General features: G+C 43.3%; 1 protein-coding gene across 6 annotated transcripts; it reads left to right on the top strand.

Annotated features, from left to right (window-relative positions):
• The first annotated feature begins 3,363 nt into the window (after positions 1 to 3,363).
• On the top strand, positions 3,364 to 23,913 carry xpo1b (exportin 1 (CRM1 homolog, yeast) b). Of its 6 annotated transcripts, XM_048269086.1 has the most exons (26): positions 3,364 to 3,772; positions 3,918 to 3,941; positions 6,086 to 6,217; positions 6,403 to 6,504; positions 9,505 to 9,577; positions 11,842 to 11,903; positions 12,005 to 12,049; positions 12,244 to 12,425; positions 12,710 to 12,758; positions 12,852 to 12,971; positions 13,106 to 13,234; positions 13,521 to 13,679; positions 14,129 to 14,326; positions 14,748 to 14,886; positions 15,094 to 15,275; positions 15,390 to 15,546; positions 15,764 to 15,927; positions 16,545 to 16,679; positions 16,993 to 17,176; positions 17,655 to 17,761; positions 18,246 to 18,440; positions 18,671 to 18,839; positions 21,649 to 21,783; positions 22,080 to 22,239; positions 22,424 to 22,520; positions 23,253 to 23,913. In XM_048269086.1, the coding sequence occupies exons 3-26, from the start codon at positions 6,092 to 6,094 to the stop codon at positions 23,397 to 23,399; spliced, it is 3,216 nt and encodes a 1,071-aa protein (XP_048125043.1). In that variant the 5' UTR covers positions 3,364 to 3,772; positions 3,918 to 3,941; positions 6,086 to 6,091; the 3' UTR covers positions 23,400 to 23,913. The 6 variants fall into 6 exon arrangements, with proteins under 6 accessions (XP_048125043.1, XP_048125042.1, XP_048125041.1 ...); XM_048269085.1 differs by lacking the exon at positions 3,918 to 3,941; XM_048269084.1 differs by lacking the exon at positions 3,918 to 3,941 and having other exon boundaries at positions 3,409 to 3,450.
• Positions 23,914 to 24,295: the final 382 nt, after the last annotated feature.

The following is a 24,295-nucleotide window of genomic DNA, read 5'->3' as shown; positions in this document are numbered from 1 at the left end:
ATTAGCTACACGCATCAAAAGAATGAGAACAAATAAGGGCGATGTCATTAAAAAAAATGACAAGGTATAGTGCTGCAGAGATATCAACCTGAATTAGCATGCTAAATTACTAGCCACAGCCCGACAGGTGTCATAATACCAGTTTCGGCCATGGGAGGCAGTATGCGGGCAACATAACCGCCAGCCAAACTGCAATACACGTGTCTCGGTTGTTACTCTGGGGTAGACCAACTCACTTTCTGGAGGTATACTGCCCCATCTTTTATGGAATGTTGAGTATGAATTGATTTTTGACAGACATTACACATGGCACCTTTAATTGATACCCACTCACAGGCTTAAAGTGCTGAAATCACAGACATTAGGGCTTTCAGATCAGCCACTAGAGAGAGCTCTTTGTTTTGGTTATAACAATGTTGGGGAGTAGGTTGCTCTGCTTTCACAACATAGACTTCCGGACTAAGCTGCACCTTCCCCCTCCCCTATTCTGTATGTTCAGTGTTAGACTTGCTCATAGGTACAATTTATAGTGTATTATTATTAATAATAATAAAAATAATAATAAATAATATTCATGTATGTATGTATGTATATATATATATATATATATATATATATATATATATATATATATATATAATAAAAATATAAAAGTAATACATTTTCAAAATAAAACAATTAGATGCAGCAATCAATGCCAATTCTGAAGAGGCTATCAAACTTATTAAGAAAATAAAAGAGGACACTGACTTCGCTAACCTGATTTCCTCCAAAGCATTGGGGCCCTGACACTAAATGCCCTGTCACCTTTAGTCTTGAGAAAAAAGACACTACCAGAGATTCTCTATACGTGCAACTGTTTAAGGCACTTCAAGAGGTCAGATATATAGCTGGGAGAGAAACCATGTAGAATAAGTTTAGTGTGCACATAAAGTTGTATGCATATATGACATATAATGGAGGAAAATCCACTTTAAAGTTCTGCATAGTCCAGTTAGTCCTCACTGCCACTAAAGCTTTGATAATCTTTTAACCTAAATCTTAATTCAAAGACCGCAGAGTTGCACAACTTCAGCTACTGTTGTAGTCATAGAAAATAATCAACAAAGTGCATTTTACAGCAGGAGAAGATGTGTAAGAGCATGATTTATTTCCACTGCCATGCATTCTGCACACTGCTATTGCTCCGTAAACAATGCCACTGCTTTTTTTCCATGCTTGGAGCAGAAAAAACAACAACATTGTGTGTGAATGTTATTGAAGGGTCAGCCTTTTCTGTGATGTAATGATAATGTATGTAAGCAGTTTGCCAAGACCAGACAGAACAAGATTTGGCCAGCTCAATCCTGGACTCTCACACGTGTCTGAGTGAAATGGCTCTGCTGTTTATGGTAAACTGACAGATGAGGCTGTTGTGATTTTCAGTGTGCCCACTGCCACTGTCATAGAAACTTTGAAAATTATTTTTGAGGGTATAAGTATAACCCACCACAAAATGTATTCTTATGACTTTGGAAAAGTTATCTTAGCAGTAAATGCAATCTTTAAATGCAGCCTTTATAGCAACCACTTACTAGGACAATCAAGATGATAGGCCGGATATGGCCTATATATCTGACATTGCAATTTTGGATGACTGTGGAAAAGGTGAAGAAGGATAGTGCTGGCTATATGCATGCTTTCTATGCAACAGATAACAGGCAAATCCTACACAAATAAGATGGGCAGGCAGACAGTAGCAGGACTTGACAGACAAAAAAATACTTGGTACTAGGTTGATGTTCAATTTCTCATCTTGCAACTGTTCAACTGAACCTAAAAAAACAACCTCAAATGCATAAGAAACACAGTGCCTCAATCACGACAGCCTTTAAAAAGGATGCCACTGATGAGTTTAACTACAACACACTCAATTAGGTCATAAAATGTAGGCTCTGCTGCCTCAGAGAACCTTGTAACTACCTAATGTGTTATATGAATGTTTGAAGTTCCTGGAAAGCTGCCTGACCTGTATTTTGAGGAGCAGTTAACTGCATTCTTACGTTTGACATTGACTTCGACCGTTTCTATGTCAGCAGGAAAGTAAACAGCTTGAGTGTCGCCTAATAATGTAGGCTATTCACACAGGTTCACAGGGACTTGTCTCTTGTGTAGTGAGGCATTAGTTAGGTGGGGAGTAGGTTAGGCTGCAGTTATAGGTTAGAGGTTTCATGATGCACTAGACTAGCCTGCAGATTATGCATTGTTTGAGATGCATTGCAAAATTGCAGTCTATTTTTTTCAGGCTTGTCCATCTTCAACCTATCCTATGTTTGCTCATCTTGGACATTCAACCAAACACCTTCATATTGTTTTTGTAACCATACGTTTATCTTGGTCATTCATCAAAGTAAATAAAAATTTGGTTGGCAGATGAAACAGAATAGCCGTTCAAATGTGTTGTTTCGCATGGACACTCTCCAAGCTTTGTGAAGCCGAACACACTGCCTACAGAAAGTCCTGTATTTTTCCATCAACTGGCGTAGAATCACGTGACAAGAGAGAAAAAAAACTAGGCTAATCATTTTTGCATCCGCTGTTACTGCACCTTCTGCCTTTTGAACATATGGACAAGAGTTCCAATTAATGTGTACAAGACCCAAGTCTTCGTGGAACTGTAGTTACGATCCTATTTATTCTCAGTTTTAACCTTACGAAATCCAAAGACGCACATTTATCCTTTCCCCTCTTGCCATGCGTCTAACATGCACTGTCTCAGTGCAACCACTCCCCTTCGTGGCGAGTGGAAAATTACCAGCTTACAAACGGTGGAAGTACCAACATCCGAAATTAAGTCACAGTGAGGACGCCCTTGACAGACAAGTTATCAGTATATTAACGACTTATTACATTTAATTTGTTTATGAGCATTGTCAAAACATGCAGCCTATACGTTTGCTTCAATTTCGCTATGTCTTTGAGAAAATTTGATATCACGAAATACTCGAAGGAATATCATTCAACGCTCACGATCCACCAGTAAAGACACTTAACAACTTGTAAGTTAGTAGACGTACGACGCGTAGTTAAACATCAGTATTGACAGCACAATTTGCCACTCATGTTGGGGAGACACGGGCTCCATTCTGTAGATTCAGCTAGGAGTCCGCCTTCTTTTTCTGACCACGGGCGGAGCGGTCGCGTGGGCGCCTGAAAGAATTGAAACAAATTGGCACGTCTATGCACCAATAGATGTGAAAGAGGGATGTCCCATTCAGAGGTAGAGCCAATTGAAAGCCAACGTGGGCGTGACGTTAGTCCAAACTTTCCGAGGCGCCATCGGCTGAAAACTAAACCGAGATGGAATCTCCCAGTCTGAACCGGTTTCAACCGGTTATGAGTTTGTTGCTTGAGAGGAGAAGAGGCACAGGCTCACAGTCTCTCAAACCGCCCGCTGCAACATTTATCTCAGTAAAGATACAATTTATAAATTAAGCTTTATTTTATTTCGTAAAATGCATCGGAGTACGAAGTTACTCAGTTTGCCGTGATTATTGGTGCGAATTCCACATCAGTGGTCCTCACCATCCAACAACTAAGGTTATCATAGCTGCTGATAGTGGAACAGGGGCTGTCTAACGTTAGGGGATAGACAACCTTTTTTAGCTGTAGCTAGGTAGCTTCTGCTAGCAAACTAGCAATTATCAAGCAACTGGAATACTGAAGCTAGTCAGTTTGAGTACGTTCGTGGCTTAAAAGCCATCCCTCTCTCAGGCAAAGGCTTGGATTTTTGGTAGGTAACGCTGAGTGCTGGGTCAAAACTTACGGCTTAACGCTAACATTATTTTCTTTGGGCTTGATTATACCTGGGCAAAGGGCTGTACAATTGTCAGTGTTATTTGTTTTAACGTTACTTCACTTTGGGATTAAATCCAAAGAAGCACATCACAGATTTATCGTAGGTAAGTAACATTAAAAGACCAAAAGTGTTATTCGCAGCTAGCTGGCGAGGACTGAGCTAGCTATCTAACGTTAGTCTACCAGGTATTGCGGGTGTGTGACAGAACTCGTGCCATGAATGGATGCATGATTCTCATGTTAGCTAGCTAGAAGCTGTGGTGTGAGTCAGGATTGAATGAACCCAGGTGGCTAGCGAATACTCAAGAATAGCTATACAATATGTCGTGAGCACGTTTGACTTAATCATAAAGTTAGCCAGCAGAAAACGTTTTAACTAACGCCTTGCAATGGTAGCTAACGTTTAATGGACATCGCGTTACAATGAACCTAAACCCTAGCCACCTAGGTTAGCTAACGGGTTATGATGGTGTTGCTCAGTTCATTAACGTTGCAGGAGAAAGACAATGTCCTTGTAACGGTAAGATAACGGCAGTTTGTCCAATTAAGTTTTGTCAAGATAATGTCACTGAAAGCTCGACTGACAAGTAACGAATATAATGAATCATAACCTTATTGTAGACGTTTCTCTGTTTTTCGCGGTGATTTAGGCTTTAGACTCCAGTTGTGTAGCTAGCTAGCCATCACTCCTCGTCCAACTGTGTGCTGGTTGCGTCAAACAGCATGTTGGTGGGAGGGGTAACATCAGCGTGGAAACGAGTAGACCCATTTAACTTGAGGAAAGCAAAGTCGGTGTCACCCCCTTAAATCGCGTGATGGAGTAACTGCACGATGGTCTTGATGTAATTTATGCATTTGCGAACTGATTTAAGTTGTGTAGCAAGAACCCCAAGTTAATGCAATGTTATGCAAATGGTTACGCTTCACATTTTGATAACTTCTGACAAATTATGTATCGGATGTAGTTGAGTGCATAGTGTTCACTGACGTTAAGCAAATCAGTTTACTATTTTTCCAAGTCAGTTAGGTTAGTAGTAGTGCGTAGTAGGTTTGCAAATTGGCCAATTTCGAACCGTTATAGCGTCATATTATGTAACGTTAGAGGTATCTGTGTACATTAGCTTTGACGTTACTTGCGTTAGTTAGTTGAGAGAAGTTACTTACGTTTTTCTGTACAAGGACATGGGTCTGCTGGTGACGTTACAATATATCAAAGATGGATTGTAAATCCGCTACCTGCTCAGTGTAATTTGAGCGGTTACTCTAACCGTCATCCAAGCCAACAATTAGCTAATCGTGTTAGGAGAAAACCTTGGAAAGTTGATTGGACAAGCTAGCAGTTTAAGAAGTCCATTTTGGCTTTCATGTAGCCTTTATAAATTGTTCGACCAAAGTTTTTAAACAAGTTATTGTGGAAGTTGGACATGAACTTTCCCAGCCTTTGTTAGATGGTGAATTAGAAACGTCGGCATGCGTAATTAGTTCGACATGCGAGTATTTGTTTATCTAGAATTAATAACACTGCACGATTTGACTTCTCTTTAGTTGAATGATGCATTTTAACTTTTACGACACTCATCGGTGGAAAAGCTCTTGAAGTGCACTTGCGGACATTGGATGTCACGGGAATCAAACATTAGAAGAATTTCATCACGTTCTTGGATTGTATGGCACCCAGCTTTTTTATTTGCATTCTTTTTACAGGTTATAAATAAACCTACTGATTGCACACTATTAAGCATGAGCTAGTTATTCTTAATTAATTATCTAGTGGTTGGTTTGAAGGCACAGCAATATGAAAAAGAGATGAAAGAGATTCCATGCCTGTCAGCTGTAGATGTAAACAGTGTGACGTCGTAGGACGTGCAGAGGTGCACGTGCTCTTATTGTGAGGATGAACTGAATGTGCCCTGGCATGCATTGCCTTTGGTTAAGCACAAACATGTGCTTTCTGGTGTCCACCGCCAGCGGTATTTAAGGCCCCCTGTTGTTTACTTTACATGAAGGTCTTTTTACAAGCTATTTATGTGTATCAGAAAAGAAGTTGACCGACACTACACAGGACCAAGAGCAGGTTAAATAAGGCTTGTTGATGGTAGACCTTTGTTGAGGGAGGGGAGGGGTTGTTTGCCACAGTGGGGTGGATACAGTCAGCTGTTTGGAATTGTGCGCCCAAACTTTCAATTCACATGACTTTGCCTGTTGGATGTTTTCTCTGCCCCCTCACCTCACCTCCCTGTCCTTGCAGAGCTCTATGCCAGCAATTATGACAATGTTAGCCGACCATGCAGCGCGACAGCTGCTGGACTTCAACCAGAAACTGGATATTAACCTGCTGGATAACGTTGTGAATTGTCTCTACCATGGTGTGGGACCCCAGGTAAGAATAGCTCTAGTTTTAGTTGTTCAACTTGAATCAATGTGTTAATGTAGACAAGAAGAGGACCTCATGGCATTGTAATTCTTATGCTGCTGAATGTCAGTGGACAGTACCACAAGGTGCACCTACCGAATAAATGATCTGTGATAAATATGTTCCTTATCCCCTGCTTTTCCTCCGTGCAGCAAAGAATGGCACAGGAGGTGTTGACCCATTTAAAAGAACATCCGGATGCCTGGACCAGAGTAGACACCATCCTGGAGTTCTCACAGAACATGAACACCAAAGTAAGCCTGGCAACTCAAGTGGAGGAAGGCCATTTCTCTACTTTGAGGAAGTCCTGTCAAATTTTCCGGGCAGAATGTCTCACAATAGATCTGATCAAGAGCATTAGATTGATTGAATCTTTGATCACTTAGCTGTGCTGTCCCTCCCAGTGTAACCACCTGTTTCCTGCTCTGGTTGTGTTTTCAAAAAAGGGGAGGGTCTTCTGTTTGTCTTTGTCCCTCTGGTGGTGTGAATCATTTGGAGTGATGGCACTGGAGTATTTTCAGATAACCCTTTAACAACATCTCCCTCCTCTAATAGACACACATACTCACACGTACAGATTCCCCAACACGCATAAGCACAAATAAACTCCTTGCCCGCTCACCCTTTGAGAGGCTCCACTCTCAACTGAGAAAACTCACAGTGCAAGTTCAAGGCACTGTGTGACGATCCTCTGTTTACAGTGAAATACTTCTGCAGAGTGCCCAGTCTTCTCCTATAATACCACGTCCTTACACAAAATGACTCCGGCTGCGGCCGCTCTCGCCCTCAAATCTCTGCCCTGGCAAACAGATGCCGGTAAAATGTTCCTGACAAAACAAAACAAAAAAAATACCTTATTTATCTCCTCGACTAAAATAAGTTGCATTGATTTGGTCTTCATTGGAGTTAGCAAACTGAATGTGGCCCGTTTCCATTACTTCTCTGTAGTGTTTTTCATGCCACTGATGTTTGTGTGGAAGTTGTAGCCTCTTCAATATTTCAAAGGCTTCCTCAAAGTAATTGTAAACCAGTTTGCCTTTTTTTGCTTGCCTGTGACATTGCTCTTAACACTTGACAAGTCATTACTAATGTTTGAGTTGATCTATCAACAGTATAAGTTCAAACATGTAATTTACCCAGTAACAGAGAAAGCAGAAAAGGTAAACACTTCTTAAATTTGTCTAAAGTCTTAATTTTTCTTACTTTTAAAAAAGGAAAGAAAAAAAAATCAATCAGAAAAAAGTGTTATCAGTAAAGCACCTCCTTAATATTTGGCTCTGAACTATCTTTATTTTCTAAATTGCTTTTTTAAAGAAAGCTTGTATTTTTACTTAATTGAAGGTGTTAATATTTGATATTAATCATAATGTTCCATTATTGTTGATTGCTTGTAATAGGAAGAAAAGGGGTGTGTCTTCCTGTGCATCTTGACACAGCTAGGCTTTGGCGGCAGGCCTCCACAAGGTCTACCCTTTTGATTCCCTTTGACTGAATTATGTTCATCAATTTTCTATTGCATTTGTTTCATTGGGCTGAGGGAGGGTTTCCGGAAACAGCACTATCTAGACCTCATCACAGCCAGGTGCTAGCAGCAGCTATTTCTTCTGTAGGGATCATTCATGTCTCCTGTGTCTGGTCTCGCATTCACTGTCCTCTCTTCAGGTCTCAACAACTTTCTGCTATCCCCACAAACAAACAAAAACTAAAATCCTAACGGCAGGGCAGAATAAAACATGTCTGCTGGAAGGAGCTGTTGCTTATTGTAGCTGTTTTCTGTTGGCTCCTCCTTTTTTATTTTGATCAGAAGTTAAAGGTGAAACCGCAAGAGGGTTTGGAAGGTTTTCTAGGTTTAAAGTGGTTTAGCATTAAGGGCCGTCCAACCTTCAAGTTCACCTTTTAATAACCATATCTGTGTTGAAAACGTCCCCCTCAACAACCCTTAACCCCGTGGCTTTGAAACATTAACAGCTTGCTGTGCATCTTTTGATTTCTCAGACTTGCCCCCTGCCCCCACCACAACCACCCTCACCTAGTTAAAGGTACAGTGAGTAGTTTTGGTTGTCAGCAGAAATAAATTAATAGATAAATAGTCATACACCAATGACAAAAAAAACAGCTTCCCAGTATTGCTGTGCGTTCTATGCTTCTTGGTTCTCTGTTTCAGGCCTTTAAGTTATGTTTTATAATGTTCATGTACAATGTACTAAACACATTTAGAAAATAAGATTGAGTCAAAATCCATTGATTCAAGATGCTCAGTGGGCACAGGAATTTGAGGAACATAATCATTCCACTCCTGGCTAAGAGAAACACCTTCATTTTAGGCCTACCAATATATTAATTTCTCTTTTGCAACAAAACCTACTTACTGCACCTTTAAAGTCGATGATCCCTACAGCTGAAATACTGTTGATCCGAATAACACTAGTGACGTTAACAAGTACACTAACTAAAACACCAAGCCAAAATAAGGAGCATATCACTCTACAGAATTTGAGGGTGTCAAATCAAACCTGTGGTCTGTCTTGCTGTTCTTACGAGGCACACCAGTTCAAGGTGAAAACAAGCTTTTAGGATGACTTGCCATATTGTTTTAGTTGTTTAGCTCTTTATTTGTTTATCTTTTTATCTTCAGCAAATGAGCTGTGAGGGTGTGGCTATTTGACTTGACCATATTTTGACCCCAGAAAAGAAACCAATAAAAACATGAGGAGAGCAGAGATCATTCCATTCTGGCTCTCTTTGGGGGTCAGCAACTTTTTTTTTTCTTCCTCTCCTTCCTTTTCGGGTGGCATCATTCGTTTTGTTGTGGTGCTTGGTAGCGTCTGGAGCTGTGAGCATCTCAGCAACCAGATGCTATTCGTGAGGCGTAGGCGTTGGCCTGCCTCTCTCCGTCTCCCTCCTCTCTTTGCTGTCTTTCACTGTTCTGGTGTGATGCGGGGAATAACAGCAGGACTGCTACAGGCTTTTCATCCAAATAGCGGCTCATAGAGAGAGAGAGAGAGAGTTGCATATTATTTTAACCCCACTGAAAATCTGCATGAAAACCTGTCCAAATCAGACCCCCCTCCCCTTCCCTTCATGTTTGTGTTTACTTAAAGGGAACATTTTAAAACATCTCAGGCAGGCTCAATTCAGACCTTTTTTTTTTTAAATAGTTTTTGGTGGTTTAACTGCACAGCTATGGTGACATGTTTTGACGTGCTTGGGTTGAACTGACGCCATTAACGACTATTTCTCTTTTGGCATTACAGTACTATGCCCTGCAGATTCTGGAAACGGTTATAAAAACAAGATGGAAGATTTTACCACGAAACCAGTGTGAAGGTACGTGTCGTTTAACGTCCATGCTCACATTTCTGACCCAAGGCCAAAAGAGAGGTCAAAAGAGCTTTTGCATTCGGAGCTCACCAATCAAATGGCTTTGTAGGAGCAGTTTTTCCCTCTCCATACATGACACCCCAGTGGACAACACCTCCCTAGCTGACACGGCGCTGCCTCTGACTCTGCTGCGACAATACCATTCAAAAGGCGAACCATCGTAAGGCACTTTTCAGTTGCGGCCACAAATTCGCATTTAGTAGCCCGACGTGCTGTTGCCAAGCTGAGCCGTGTCCTCTGCTAAGCATGCTGGTGTGCGTTTCTGCTTGGCTGGGTGCAGTTCCCTCTCCAAAAGGATTGGATTCAGCACTTGGGCAGCCCTTCTCCACAGCAGAAAAAGGCAAGTCAAAGCAAGAACACGTTGTTTGTGGCAGAGCTGTTTCCCCAATGGGCGTATTGTAAAGACTAGCTGTTATTGTAAGTGATCAGATAAAACTTGGTATACAGAGTGCTTTGCAAGTGCCGAGCATAAGAAACAAATTATTGATGGTTCCTGTCGCAGCAACTGTTTTTTAATTTCATTTACAGGCAGCTGTGGCTTCCCCCGATTTGGCTACAGGCAACCGCTGCAAAAAATTGGGATGTATATTTAAAGCATCTAGTTATTCATCTATGTAACTGAATTTGTTTGTTTGATTCTTTAGATCATGTAATAGTCTTTTGATATGCCATCAATCCAAATCAAAACAAACTATAGCCAGTGTTTTAACATGTCCCCTTCTGATCACTACTGTCCCCATATGATTATTCAGTTCCCAGTGTAATGTGATCAGCACAGCATTAGACGTCATGGAGTTGGAAGTAATCCAACTATGAACTGTTGTCCCTGGGGTGTAATTCGGCCAGCCTCTCTGCTCTTCATTCTACCTGAAGTGCTTTGTGTGTGTATGTGTGTGCAAGTACGTGGGTTATTTTATTTTTTTGTTAGAATGTATAATACATGAAATTACAAAGATGCCTACCCTTTGATTGACAACCCCAAAGTTGATTGGCTCCCTTGTTAAAGGTTCCATACTTTGCTGCCCCCTATCTGCCACTTAATGGTACTATCACCAGGCATTGAAGAGAATGAAGTGGTGAACTGCATACACATGCCTCTTAATTTAGCCTTCATCCATTTCCTCATGCGTTTCCATTACTCACAATCCTCAGACTCATGCAATCAGCAGCAGAGCTGGGAGAAGGTCTCTAATGTTTTGAAGTGCACACAAACTAGAGTGTGACTTTTTAATGCTAACAGGATGTATGTGTTCTTTTGAAGAGCTTTTGACTCCAGATTACTAATAGGATTCAGTCGGTACTCTTTTGCCCATCCCAACAGCTTAACAAGTAAGAGAAATTGTTGATTGTTCTACATCCATGTTAAGATGCTACCACATTTTTTGAAATTAAGGGACTTAAGGATGCCCATAGTAAGAGTATGTAATTGTAAGAAACATTGCAGGAGTCTTAATACTGACTAGACAGTGTATGCCCAATGTTTGGCTTCTAATCAAGATTTTTATTACATTTTAGGTTAAAGTCAAATCTAATCATTCTATTATTGAGTCACTTCTTTTTCCCCTCCAAGTTATTAGCTCTTTTTTTTTTTCCCCCATCATTGACCTAAGACTTCCCACTTCTGACCGTAGATGCCTGAGTTTTGTTCAAGTGGCAAACCAATGCAGGGCGACTGGCAAGTATGTCATTTCACGTGTCAGCGTTCTGCCTTGCATCCGGGTCTGTGATTGGTTCTCTACACATTACTGTGGTCATGTGCTGATGCTCCTAGCAAATGTGGATAGAGCTAGTACTCTCATCTTCCAACAAGCAATGTGTCTAAAAGCTATTTTGAGCTGTTTTTTTTTTCTCTCCTGTCCTGTTCAAAGGGAATGATGTCATTAATTAGTCCCAGTACTAGAATTGGCAAATATCTCCAAACACATTAAGGAAATAAAATGTATGTATCTTCAAGTTAATACAAACAAATCCGGCGCACGCTAGTTTACTCACTGAGCTATGCATGGCAAGAGACAATGTAGTTCTCTGAAATGTGCTGGGTTTTTGTTTATTTTCCTACAGATGTCTCTCTTTTTTTATTTCCTTCACTATTTGATACCCTTAAGTGCCCCCCTACCCAAAGTCTCCATTGTCAGGACTGGCTCTGCATGTGGCCTTTGCTGCCCATCAGCGGACTCTAACGCCCGGCCTTTTTATTTGCTTGTGTGCAGGAATAAAAAAGTATGTTGTCGGTCTGATTATCAAGACGTCGTCTGATGCAGCAACTGTCGAGGTGAGTGGAGCTGCTTGGAGAGGCATCACAGTCTATTGCAGCTTTTATTTTGGGAATTTATCTTTCCAGAAATGTGACTCTATTCTTATGTGACTTTGCAGAAAGAGAAGGTATACATAGGAAAGCTAAACATGATCCTGGTGCAGGTAAGATCTACTTATCCTACATTTTTGTAAATAAACACCTGAGTGACTGAAAATACTAAGCATGTGTAATGACATGATGTATTTATTCCTGTCTTGTATTCCTGTGGCAGTGTTGGTATTTTAACTATGCAGAGGGACAAATTGGAGCGTGGTTTGTGTTTTTGTTGTGTGTTTGTGACTGTGCACACGCGTAGATCCTGAAGCAGGAGTGGCCCAAGCACTGGCCAACCTTCATCAGCGACATTGTGGGTGCGAGCCGCACCAGCGAGAGCCTGTGCCAGAACAACATGGTTATCCTAAAACTGCTGAGCGAGGAGGTGTTTGACTTCTCCAGTGGCCAAATGACCCAGGTCAAAGCCAAGCATCTAAAAGACAGGTGAGGCACTGATACCACCCCTCTGATACTTAACTCCAACAATGGCCTTAGGGTTGATTTAAAAAAATAAAAACGTCTGAACAACAGCATGCTAATACTTTCCTGAAATAAAAAAAAAAAACAATTACCTCTACCAGATAGGCTTGGTTGGATCTAAAGCTACTCTTGGCCTTCAACCCAGTTACACAATTACTGTTGTTCAGTAAACTTGGGCAAGACTGTCATACACATGCCCACTCTACCTTCATTATTAACTCTCCACTATTGTGTATTTTTCCCTCCAGCATGTGTAATGAATTCTCCCAGATTTTCCAGCTCTGCCAGTTCGTCATGGTATGTATCAGGCTTTGAATGTTTGTGTGGTTGTCTCCCCCTGATCTTTCTATATGAAAATCAAACATACATTTAATTTTCTGTGCTCTATAGGAAAATTCCCAGAATGCCCCACTGGTCCACGCCACTTTAGAAACACTGCTTCGGTTTCTTAACTGGATCCCTCTGGGCTACATATTTGAAACCAAGCTCATCAGCACCCTCGTGTATAAGGTACATACTTTAAGTCTCCTCTGACACCCCAGTATTTCTGTGTGCCCAGGAAAGGCCCAACATCCATAAAGGGTGTCATGTTACCAGCTGGCAGTAAAAACCCTGTTGCTCTACCCCCCCTTCCTCTCCCACAGTTTCTAAACGTGCCCATGTTCCGAAACGTGACGCTGAAGTGCCTGACCGAGATTGCAGGTGTGAGCGTGAGTCAGTACGAGGAGCAGTTTGTCACGCTGTTTACACTCACCATGATGCAACTCAAACAGGTAACACGTCCGCTACTAGTAACGTTAAGAAATCAATTCGCCATAGACTGTTAAAGACTGGCTGCTGATAAGATAAATTGAACTGGCTGAATAAGTCTGAACTAGTCTGAATATTTTTTTTGTTTGTTGTTGTTTGTCTGGGAATGTTTATGGCCTGTCATCAGCATGTTTTTGACATGCTGTTGGTATCATGTTTTTGACCTTGACCAGTTGACCGCTGTGAAGCTCTGTCCAATGGTGAAATAAATAATAAAAAAATATATATTGTTCCTTCTTCCTGTAACAGATGCTTCCTCTGAACACCAACATCCGCCTGGCCTACGCAAACGGCAAGGACGACGAGCAGAACTTCATCCAGAACCTGAGCCTGTTCCTCTGCACCTTCCTCAAGGAGCACGGCCAGCTCATCGAGAAGCGCCTCAATCTGCGGGAGACCCTCATGGAGGTGAGGCCACCCGGTCCTATCTGCCAAAGCAGACCAGCTAAAGCAGTAGCAGCAGCAGTAGCAGCCCACAGGCCTCTGATCACTATCTCCTCTGCACTTGCTTCTTCCACCACCACCCCCGTCCCCATCTAACCATCTGGTGTTAGTCAGTGTTGTCTCCACCACCACGCCAGGGTCTTATCAGGGCCACGCAGGCCCTGCCACCTTGAAGTTCCAAAAGACAGTGGTTGCGAAATTAGAATGAGCCCCAAAAACGTTCAGCCCTTCCATCTCACTCTGCATGCACTTCTCTCTAAGCAACATTTTGGCATTACGCTCACTCACTACGTACGTCTCTTTATCAGTCTGATCCATCGTGGAATAGTGTTGCACAATCTCTCCATCAGATAGAACACTTAATGCAGTTCCTCACTCTTTTCCATCTTGCTCTACGCTCCCCCTTCTCCCAGGCACTGCACTACATGCTGCTGGTCTCTGAGGTGGAGGAGACGGAGATTTTCAAGATCTGTCTGGAGTACTGGAACCACCTGGCGTCCGAGCTGTACCGCGAGAGCCCCTTCTCCACCTCCACCTCGCCACTCCTGTCAGGCAGCCAGCACTTCGACGTGCCCCCTAGGAGGCAGCTCTATCTGCCCGTCCTCTCCAAGGTGAGTGCGTCCTCAGGCAGCCACGTTAGAGAGAGGTCCTTTACAGCAAACGTAAGCGGCTCGTCCATATATGGAACATGGAGTCCAAGTATTAAAAACAATGATGGAAGCCTAGAAAGGCAAACCCCCAAAATACTGAAAGACTGACCACATCAGTTTACGTCCAGTTTTTGTGAGCTGCTATAAGAGGCTGTTTTGTTTTTTTTGTTTTTTGAAGCCCAATACCTCCCCATGGTATAATTAACTGCAAACCCTCAGCCGAAGCAGCTTGTAAATATGCACAGCTAAACACTGAAACTTTATTTTTTTTAGACACATCCTCTTGCACAGTTTCCTCAAAGCGGCTGAAGTGTTACCCACTGCATCAGGAAAAGACTCCTCCGTTTACACCCCTCCCTCCCTCCCCCTTCTTGTCCCCCAGGTGCGTTTGCTGATGGTAAGCCGCATGGCCAAGCCCGAGGAGGTGCTGGTGGTGGAGAATGACCAGGGCGAGGTGGTGCGCGAGTTCATGAAGGACACCGATTCCATCAACCTCTACAAGAACATGAGGGAGACGCTGGGTGAGTGCTCTGTGCCTCATAGCGCAGGGACTGTTTGGGCAATTTGTTTACTTAATAGCCTCTTAGCTTAGCTGTTGTTGATGCATCTGAGGGCATTTACTGCTGGCTCTTAAGCTTGGGATGACTCCTCAATACCTTTTTAAACCATTTCTTTTTTATGTTTTCTCTCTCTCTCTCTCTCTTCCTCCTCCTCTCCATGGGCCTCAGTCTACCTGACTCACTTGGACTATGCGGACACTGAACGCATCATGACGGAGAAGCTTCACAACCAGGTGAACGGGACCGAGTGGTCCTGGAAGAACCTGAACACGCTGTGTTGGGCCATCGGCTCCATCAGTGGGGCCATGCACGAGGAGGACGAGAAGAGGTTCCTGGTCACAGTCATCAAGGTGGGCAACTGGATATCACTAAGTGCCTAGTTCCTGGACAGGGATTAGTTAGTAGTTATTAGTTCTGCACTTAGGGATGATTGGTGCTTCATGCTTCATGTGTTTGTGCCTCAGGACCTCCTGGGCCTGTGTGAGCAAAAGAGGGGTAAGGACAACAAGGCCATCATCGCCTCCAATATCATGTATATCGTGGGCCAGTACCCACGATTCCTGCGCGCCCACTGGAAGTTCCTCAAGACTGTCGTCAACAAACTCTTTGAGTTCATGCACGGTGAGTGAGTGACTGACTGACAATGGGTTTGCAGCTTCAGTTTAGCATGGACATCATGGATCTTTGGCAAAGTTTGACAATGGCAGTATAGTAGTATAAATTGTTGTATGTTACTAACAATCAGTCTTTATCTGCAAGAAATTACTTGCCAACATAATTAGTATACTTTCACATTCTTGTATAATGTGGCATGCTTATAACTCACTATGTTTTACAGAAACCCATGATGGCGTGCAGGACATGGCCTGCGACACGTTCATCAAGATCGCCCAGAAGTGCCGGCGACACTTTGTCCAGGTGCAGGTGGGTGAGGTGATGCCCTTCATCGACGAGATCCTCAACAACATCAACACCATCATCTGTGACCTCCAGCCGCAGCAGGTGAGGCCTTCATTTCCTGATCTCTGCCTCCCGCCTCACCTTTGTTACACACCAAACGCACGTTGCACCTGAGATTGTCATCCCATAGAAAAACTGTTTGTATGGTAATTTAGAGATGATGTTGAGGACAAGTGCTCCATTTTACTAAAAGGTCCATCACATTCTCTCTGGAGCATCAAGTCACAGTTGTCTTTTGCCCAATCATGATCTACTGATGACTTGGCCTTTATATTGCATTTATTAAGTTATTGATTAGGTGCTTTTACGTTCTATCAGTAGTGCCAGTTCATTTGACAGCAGAATTGTATGATCGAACGAACAACCGGTGCTACACTTGCATTTCTTTAGAAGTAAAGATTTTCTCTACTTATGAAAAACCCTAATGGCCCCCACTGTTGTAATTTGTAGAGGCTTAGAGGCAGGAAATTAGCTGGAATGAATAGCTGACCTCAGGGTTGGGAAGAAAATCAGCAGTCGTCTCTTGGATGTTGTCTTTCATTTGTTTGCACTCTCCCTTTGTTTCCCCTGTCAGGACCCGTCTAATGAACACAGCTGTTTTCTCTTCCTGTGCTTTCTCTCTGCCGTTCTTTTCCTGCGCTGCTGTCCGTTTATTCCAGGTGCACACGTTCTACGAGGCGGTGGGCTACATGATCAGCGCAAGTAACGACCAGGCCACGCAGGAGCACCTGATCGAGAAGTACATGCTCCTGCCCAACCAGGTGTGGGACAGCATCATCCAGCAGGCGACCAAAGTAAGACACACACACACACACACACGGTCCTTATACACAACCACTGTTTTAGTGCTGTGTGTGTTTCTGGAGGGAGATCAGTGTCCATATTTTCAAATGTAGACTAGTTTTGCATTGTGTAATAATGCATGGACATTTTTAACAATGTAGCTCAACATCCACTTCATTTTGTCACGTTTTGGACTGATTCCTGTTTTTTAAATAGAAAGAAAACAAGCACTGTAAATTCGCTGATAATAGTCGTCCCAGCACGGCAGTGGCCTTCCTAACCTCCCCAGTCTCCTCCCTGTCCTGTCCCCTCTCCTCACCTCAGAACGTGGACATCCTGAAGGACCCAGAGACGGTAAAGCAGCTGGGCAGCATCCTGAAGACCAACGTGCGGGCCTGCAAGGCCGTTGGCCACCCCTTCGTCATCCAGCTGGGGCGCATCTACCTGGACATGCTCAACGTCTACAAGTGTCTGAGCGAGAACATCTCCGCTGCCATCCAGACCAATGGTGTGTGTGTGTGTGTGTGTGTGTGTTCACATTCATTCCCTGCACTGTTTGCATCTTATGTGATTGACCTGACACCTACTGTCTTCATTTGTGTGTGTGTGAGTCAGATTTGTTTTATTGCCGTACATCTATGTGTGGGAGCTAGTCTTGTGGGCTCGTACTACTAATAGTTCTGTGAGCCAGATCTATATTAACTACTGGCGGCATGGTGCTATAAATAGGATGAAGTGTGAAGGAAATGTAAGTGTTTGCAGGCTGTGTGCGTAATAGTGATGATCCTGATATGATAGGCACCCCCTGAGAATTTTACTACCGTACATCTCAGAGTTCTGTCCTCTCCCCCCGCCAATGTGTGTGTCTGGAATTCGTCCACTGTGTGTGTGTCTTCCTGGAAGTCCAGATTTACTGTCCAGGATAGGTGTGTGTGTGATTATGATCATCTGTCTTCTCTAACGGGTGACTTGTCCGTCTGCCACAGGTGAGATGGTGACGAAGCAGCCTCTAATAAGGAGTATGAGGACGGTGAAGCGGGAGACGCTAAAGCTGATCTCCGGCTGGGTCAGCCGCTCCAATGACCCCCAGATGGTGAGCCCGCCCCCTAGACACTCCGACACACAGCACAGCTGAGCGCACACAACGCTCTCTCCCCCAAGATGCACTCCTTCATAGTCAGTGACAGTGCAATGCTTTGAAGAGACCGATTTAGTGTCTGCATTAAGAAACGTACTTCACGGCCAGTCCTATTTTAGGGTTTTCTGTGTATTTTGAGTTGCTGTTGAATGCAATAGCTTTATTTGTTCTGAGTGTGTGCTAAATGTTTGTATTTATTGTTGTGTTTGATTTGAGCTGAGTTTTGTTTCTTTAAATACCATAATAAAAATCGTAAGACATGTAAATGTTCGTACTGAGGTGTGTTCCCAAGGTGCACCTGACTCTAACCTCCTGTCTGAGATTAGTCTAGTCCTGACACGACACAAGCAGTCGTACGTCTGGTGCCTGCCACTGATCCTTTCTAATCCCTGTGTGCTTGTGTGTGTGTGTGTGTGTGTGTGTGCGCGCGCCTGTGCAGGTGGGGGAGAATTTTGTTCCTCCGCTTCTGGATGCCGTGCTCATCGATTACCAGCGGAATGTTCCGGCTGCCAGGGAGCCCGAAGTGCTCAGCACGATGGCAACCATCGTAAATAAACTTGGCGGGCACATCACCACGGAAATCCCACAGATTTTTGATGCTGTCTTCGAGTGCACTCTGAACATGATCAACAAGGTGACACCCTCTGAACCACACACTGCACTGAATCAATCATTTCACCAGGTCACCTTATTTGGCTTTCCGAGTTACTGAGGCCATTTGGTCCAAGGTAGCGGTGGTCATTTTTTATAATGACTCACCTCTGTCCTACTGCAGGACTCTTCCCACCCAATTGAAATGCTGTTGCTGTGAGGTTCAGGTGAATAAGCTCCTCACCCCCTCGTTTCCCCCTTTTCTCTGTGTAGGACTTTGAGGAATACCCCGAGCACAGGACGCACTTCTTCTACCTGCTCCAGGCGGTCAACTCCCACTGCTTCCCAGCATTCCTGGCCATCCCCCCAGCCCAGTTCAAGCTGGTGCTAGACTCCATCATCTGGGCCTTCAAGCACACCATGAGGAATGTGGCTGACACGGGTGAGCACACACGCACACAGAAACACACACATAACATACATACACACACACACTATGAAAGTTTTTCACCTTAGTATAATCTTTACGAAGCCAATTTGATGGTAAATAAACTTGTAAAAGGTATATCATTCACCTAGCATAGCTATACAGTATAGGCATAGCGACAAAATCATTTTCATTGTGTACAGGGGGACAAGTCACGAGAAGTTTGCTATTAACAGCAGAGTAAAATATAAATATATCGCAACTCTAGGGAGCCAAAAATACCTAAACCTGCATAATGTACCTTTAAATAAAGGAAAACCGACTATTGATCCTTCATTAAGATTTCCAGTATTGTCGTTATGTGGTTTGTCCACCAGATGCTGTAGCTTCTTGTTGCAAGACATGCATGCTGCTTGATTGACTTGGTTCCGCTTCCAAGCCTACAACGTTGTCACATCGCTCGCACTGTCCTTGTTGGTCCTGTCAGTGAATGTAAACTGTTACATTAAGCATGAAACAAGACTTCTGAGCCAACGTTAATTCCCAAACACGCACTCTCTAGTTTCAGTCTTCAATTTTTTGGCATTTCAACAAAGGTGTTTACACCAAGTGAGGAAGTGCCTAGGAAGTAAAAGATACGTTTTGCATAGCCCCAGTGTAGATAGTGCAATGGTGGTTATCAAAGAAGAAAGGCCTTACACCACTTATTTCATTTAAAAAAGAAAAGCTGTATAAAGGCCCATTCACGATAAGACCAAGAACGATAAAGATAACTAAACAAATATCGTTCTCGATAATATGAATGATTACTATAATGATAACGACATGAAGAACGATATCGTTGGGGATCACTTTCAGAGCAGTTTTGAGAATGATAAAAAGCTAATAGCCAATCAGAACCCATCAAATTGTAGCGGTCACATTTATTAACACAAGGAGAGATGTTGTTTATCGTTGTTCAGTGTGCACGCTTTTATCGTTATGGTTATAGTTATCGTTCTTGGTGTGTTAATGACCCTTAAAGGAACACGCCACCCAATGTCCGTAGTAATATATGTTCTTACCTTAACTTTCACGACTTGAGTCATACCTCTCCCGTGTCGGTACGTGCACTCAAACACTCTGGTGCGCGACTGAATGTGAATGTGTTAGCATGTTGCTATGCTAGCGGGCTCAGACGTAGCCATAGAGGAAGGAAGATGACGGTAATCAAAAACATCCACGTTTTCCCTACTTAAATACAGTTGCACGAGTAGTTGATAAAAATGTGTAAGGTCACACAACATGAAACGTGGCGGTTTTCCAAGGTAATAAACAGAAGAACTACAATGTGTGGCGCAATAGCACTTGGGAGTACTTTGACCTAGCGTAGTAATATTAATTAACACCTAATTGTAGATCCTATCCACCACAGAGTTCAGCCGACCCCTCAGCCTCCTCCTCCGAGGCACACAGTCATTTCCGTAAATGGAGACAACCTGCCCTGAAGTAGCAGGTAGTGGTAAAGTAGATTGAGGAACTATCATGGTTATAACATGCATTGTGAAGGGTTGTGATAACAAGCATAAGTATTATAGTGATTTCATGTTTCATAGAATTCCGCTTTGCTGCAAACAGCGGAAAGCATGGCTGGGATCTACAATTAGATGTGTATTAATATTACCACGCTAGGTCGAAGTACTCCCAAGTGCTATTGCGCCACACATTGTAGTTCTCTTGTTTATTCACTTGGAAAATCGCCACGTTTCATGTTGTGTGACCTTACACATTTTTATCAACTACTCGTGCAACTGTATTTAAGTAGGGAAAACGTGGATGTTTTTGATTACTGCTATCTTCCTTCCTCTATGGCTACGTCTGAGCCCGCTAGCATAGCAACATGCTAACACATTCGCGCCGCGCACCAGAGCGTTTGAGTGCACGTACCGACACGGGAGAGGTATGACTCAACTCGTGAAAGTTAAGGTAAGAACATATATTACTACTGACATTGGGTGGTGTGTTCCTTTAAGAGCCTTTCATTAGGGAACCAGATAGTTAGGCCTATTTAAACACATAATTTCCCACCTTGATCAAAACTTTGTTTTGGGAGAAAATTGTTACATTGTGTTGGTTAAAATGACTATCGGCCGATAAATCGGTTTCCGGCTTCTTAAATACTCTGATATCGATATAGGTATCAGCCTTCAAAATCCATATCAGTCGGACACAACCGGACCTTATACCTTTCCTGCAGGTCTGGTGTTCGGGTCTCTCATGTCTCCTCTTCCTGTGCTTGTGTGTGCGGTTTTGTGACTTGTTTTGAGAGCTGCGCTGGTGGATAGGCCTACATCCGACGCTTCCCTCATCTTATTTTTTCTTGTTATACGGCATCCGGGTTGCATTGATGTTGCCGTTTATCTAAATGTATTAGCTGCATTGTGTTTCATAAAGGGGCAGCGTTTTTTGTTTGTTTATGTTTTTTCTTTTGAACTCCTTGAATTAAAGGCATAGGCTTTTCTTTGAGATAAGCCTGTTTGATGTCCACCACACGTACCTCATGGAAAATGCACCATTTTTATTGTAAATCCTAAGTCATTTTAAATTGTTGTGCAAGTATTGTTAAATGGGAATCTGCTGAAGTGCTGTGCACATGTGCAACAACTCCCTCGTCACCTAAGTAGTTGAAATTATTTTAACTTTGTTGCGCAACATTATGTTTCGTTGCACAAGTGGTAATTTCACAGAAATGATTTCAGTGGTGTAATCACTGAATGACAGGAACTCTTGGCGCTAGTGGCTGTGTTTGTGAAGAGGCTCAACCCTGGCTGTGTTCCTGTTGCAGGTCTGCAGATCCTGTACACGCTGCTGCAGAATGTGGCGCAGGAGGAGGCTGCAGCCCAGAGCTTCTACCAGACCTACTTCTGTGACATCCTCCAGCACATATTTTCAGTTGTCACAGATACGTCGCATACTGCTGGTGAGTGTGTGTGTGTGTGTCTGTCTGTGTTTGTGCGCACATCTGTGTTTGTTAGTGTGTGTGCGTCTGTGTTTGTGTGTGATCAAGGCATGTTTGTTTGTGCTGCTGGCTTGAGGTCTGACTAGTGGGACTTGTTTAGGGATCACTGCTGTTTGTTTATTATTGTTTGTGGTTTTACCCCCGCCTGGGTAGTTGCACAGGACCTAAATTCACTTGGCCACCTTGTGGAGTGCCTTTGGCCCAGAGTATGTAATTCAATGAACTCCGTGAAGGTGAGCCTTGGTGTTCTGTGGCAGGTCTGACGATGCACGCCTCCATCCTGGCCTACATGTTCAACCTGGTGGAGGAGGGCAAGATCAACACGACCCTGAACCCCTCCAGCCCAGTCAACAACCAGGTGTTCATCCAGGAGTATGTGGCCAACCTGCTCAAGACCGCCTTCCCTCACCTGCAAGAGTAAGACACACACACACACACACACACACACACACATACATACAAATATGCACCTGATTAAACTTGGCACTGTGTTTGGTTAATGTTCTTTTTATAGTAAAACAAGATGTAATACACTGATAATAAAATATGATGCACTAATATATATATATATATTTTTTCGTGTCCACCACCTCTCTGATAGTGCCCAGGTGAAGGTGTTTGTAACAGGCCTCTTCAGCTTGAACCAGGACATCCCCGCTTTCAAGGAGCACCTGAGGGACTTCCTGGTGCAGATTAAGGTGAGCTTCTACTATGTCCGTCCCAGGCCCAAAGAGCCATCGGTCCACTGAGTGTCCATCGTTCCCTCTCCTACTCCTACACCTACAAAGTGTTGGTCCAGGGCCTCCCATGAGCTCTATTAGGAGAGAATTTGTGAGTGAGGGATCAGGGGTACACCAGAATGCGAAGTGTGTGTGTGTGTCTTTGTGTGGGGCATCAAGTCCAGATTTACTGTCAGGGAAAGTGCAGTGGGACAGGGTTTGTGTATGTATGTGTGTGCTCAAGTTTATGGGGGGCACTATGTAATCCTGCCGGTGTGTGAGTCGGAGAGGGATAGAGTAGGATTAGTTTGTAACTTGGCCTGGGTGTGTATCTGCGTGTGGAGGGGGGAGCTGACAGATTTCTGGCAGAGAGGCTGTAGAACTGGAGCCCCTGACATACTTCTGCTTGGCGTGCTCTCTCTCTTGCCCCCATACACATACGCCATTTCTCTCTTGGTTGCTCTCTCTCTCTCTCTCTCTCTCTCTCTCTCTCTCTCTCTCTCCCATACACACACACCATTTCATCACACCCCCCACACCATTTCATCACCCCCCCACCCCAAACATACCCCCTCCCCACACACACACAGGTACACCCCATTACCCCCCAACCCACACAATATACCTTTTTAATTACTTATATATACCTTATTAATAATTCTTTATGTGAGTACATGCCGGTAAACTACTTCACCTCTCTCGCGGCTGTAGGAGTTTGCAGGTGAAGATACAACAGACCTGTTCCTGGAGGAGCGGGAGGCGTCTCTCAGACAGGCCCAGGAGGAGAAGCACAAGCTTCAGATGTCTGTGCCCGGCATCCTGAACCCCCACGAGATCCCTGAGGAGATGTGTGACTGAGCTGTCCCCCTCTCACTCACACACACACACATAAACACATACACACACACACACACACCACAGTCTCAATCGCAAACACTCATACACTTACACACCTACACCTGTACATAAGGACACAAATGAAAAACTAAAATATACACAACCGAGAGAGCTGAGTGCTGAGGCGGCACATCTTCCCTGGGCAGCCTGAGTGTGTGTGTGTGTGTGTGTGTGTGTATATGTGCGTACATGCTCTTTGACGATTGTGTGTGTGTGTGTATGCGTGTAGTTAGCCTGTCTTGTGGAGAGGTAAGATCAGCACTCGGGTGGTTGTCGACCAAAACAATGCCAATATGTAAATGCTACTCACCCAGTGGCCCTTTTTACATAGTATGCGTTTTATATGGAGACCTGTGTAATATCTTTGCATTGTTCATTCAAGCATACAGTTGGACATACCTGAACTATGAGCTGCATGAGGTTGTAAGAATTAGACATTTTAAAATTTTGCTTTTGTTTGCCCTAACAACTCACTGCCCCCATTTGTTATATGTTATATGTATGTTATATGTATATATGTGTGTGTGTGTGTGTGTGTATATATATATATATATATATATATATATATATATATATATATATATATATATATATATATATATATATACACACACACACACATATATATGGCAGCAGGACATCTCGTTTTCTTTTTTGTTTTGGTTTGTTTTCTTTTCCTTCTTTTATGTAAAAACTGTCTCCAGTGTCATCTGCAGAAATTCCCCCTCAGTCCCAAGATGTTGCCCACAGGAAGTGATGTCGGTATTTTGAAGGGAGAGCAAGTAAGCCCTGTGTTGTGGCTCTCTGTAGCCGGTGGCAAGAGAATGTGATTATGAATGGTCTGGAAGATGCTGCTT

This window comes from Alosa alosa, chromosome 18, assembly GCF_017589495.1.
Source record: "Alosa alosa isolate M-15738 ecotype Scorff River chromosome 18, AALO_Geno_1.1, whole genome shotgun sequence".
NCBI lineage: Eukaryota > Metazoa > Chordata > Actinopteri > Clupeiformes > Clupeidae > Alosa > Alosa alosa.
Note: the sequence above shows the minus strand (reverse complement) of the source record. Positions and strands in the feature narration are given on the sequence as shown.

What these genes read in the sequence shown, in the direction of transcription:
- xpo1b (XM_048269085.1), top strand. Translation starts at nt 6,092, where the DNA reads ATGCCAGCAATTATGACAATGTTAGCCGACCATGCAGCGCGACAGCTG. An exon ending in ACTCTTTGAGTTCATGCACG is followed by an intron (nt 15,547 to 15,763) that starts GTGAGTGAGTGA and finishes TATGTTTTACAG; the next exon opens with AAACCCATGATGGCGTGCAG. An exon ending in CGCTGCCATCCAGACCAATG is followed by an intron (nt 17,177 to 17,654) that starts GTGTGTGTGTGT and finishes CGTCTGCCACAG; the next exon opens with GTGAGATGGTGACGAAGCAG.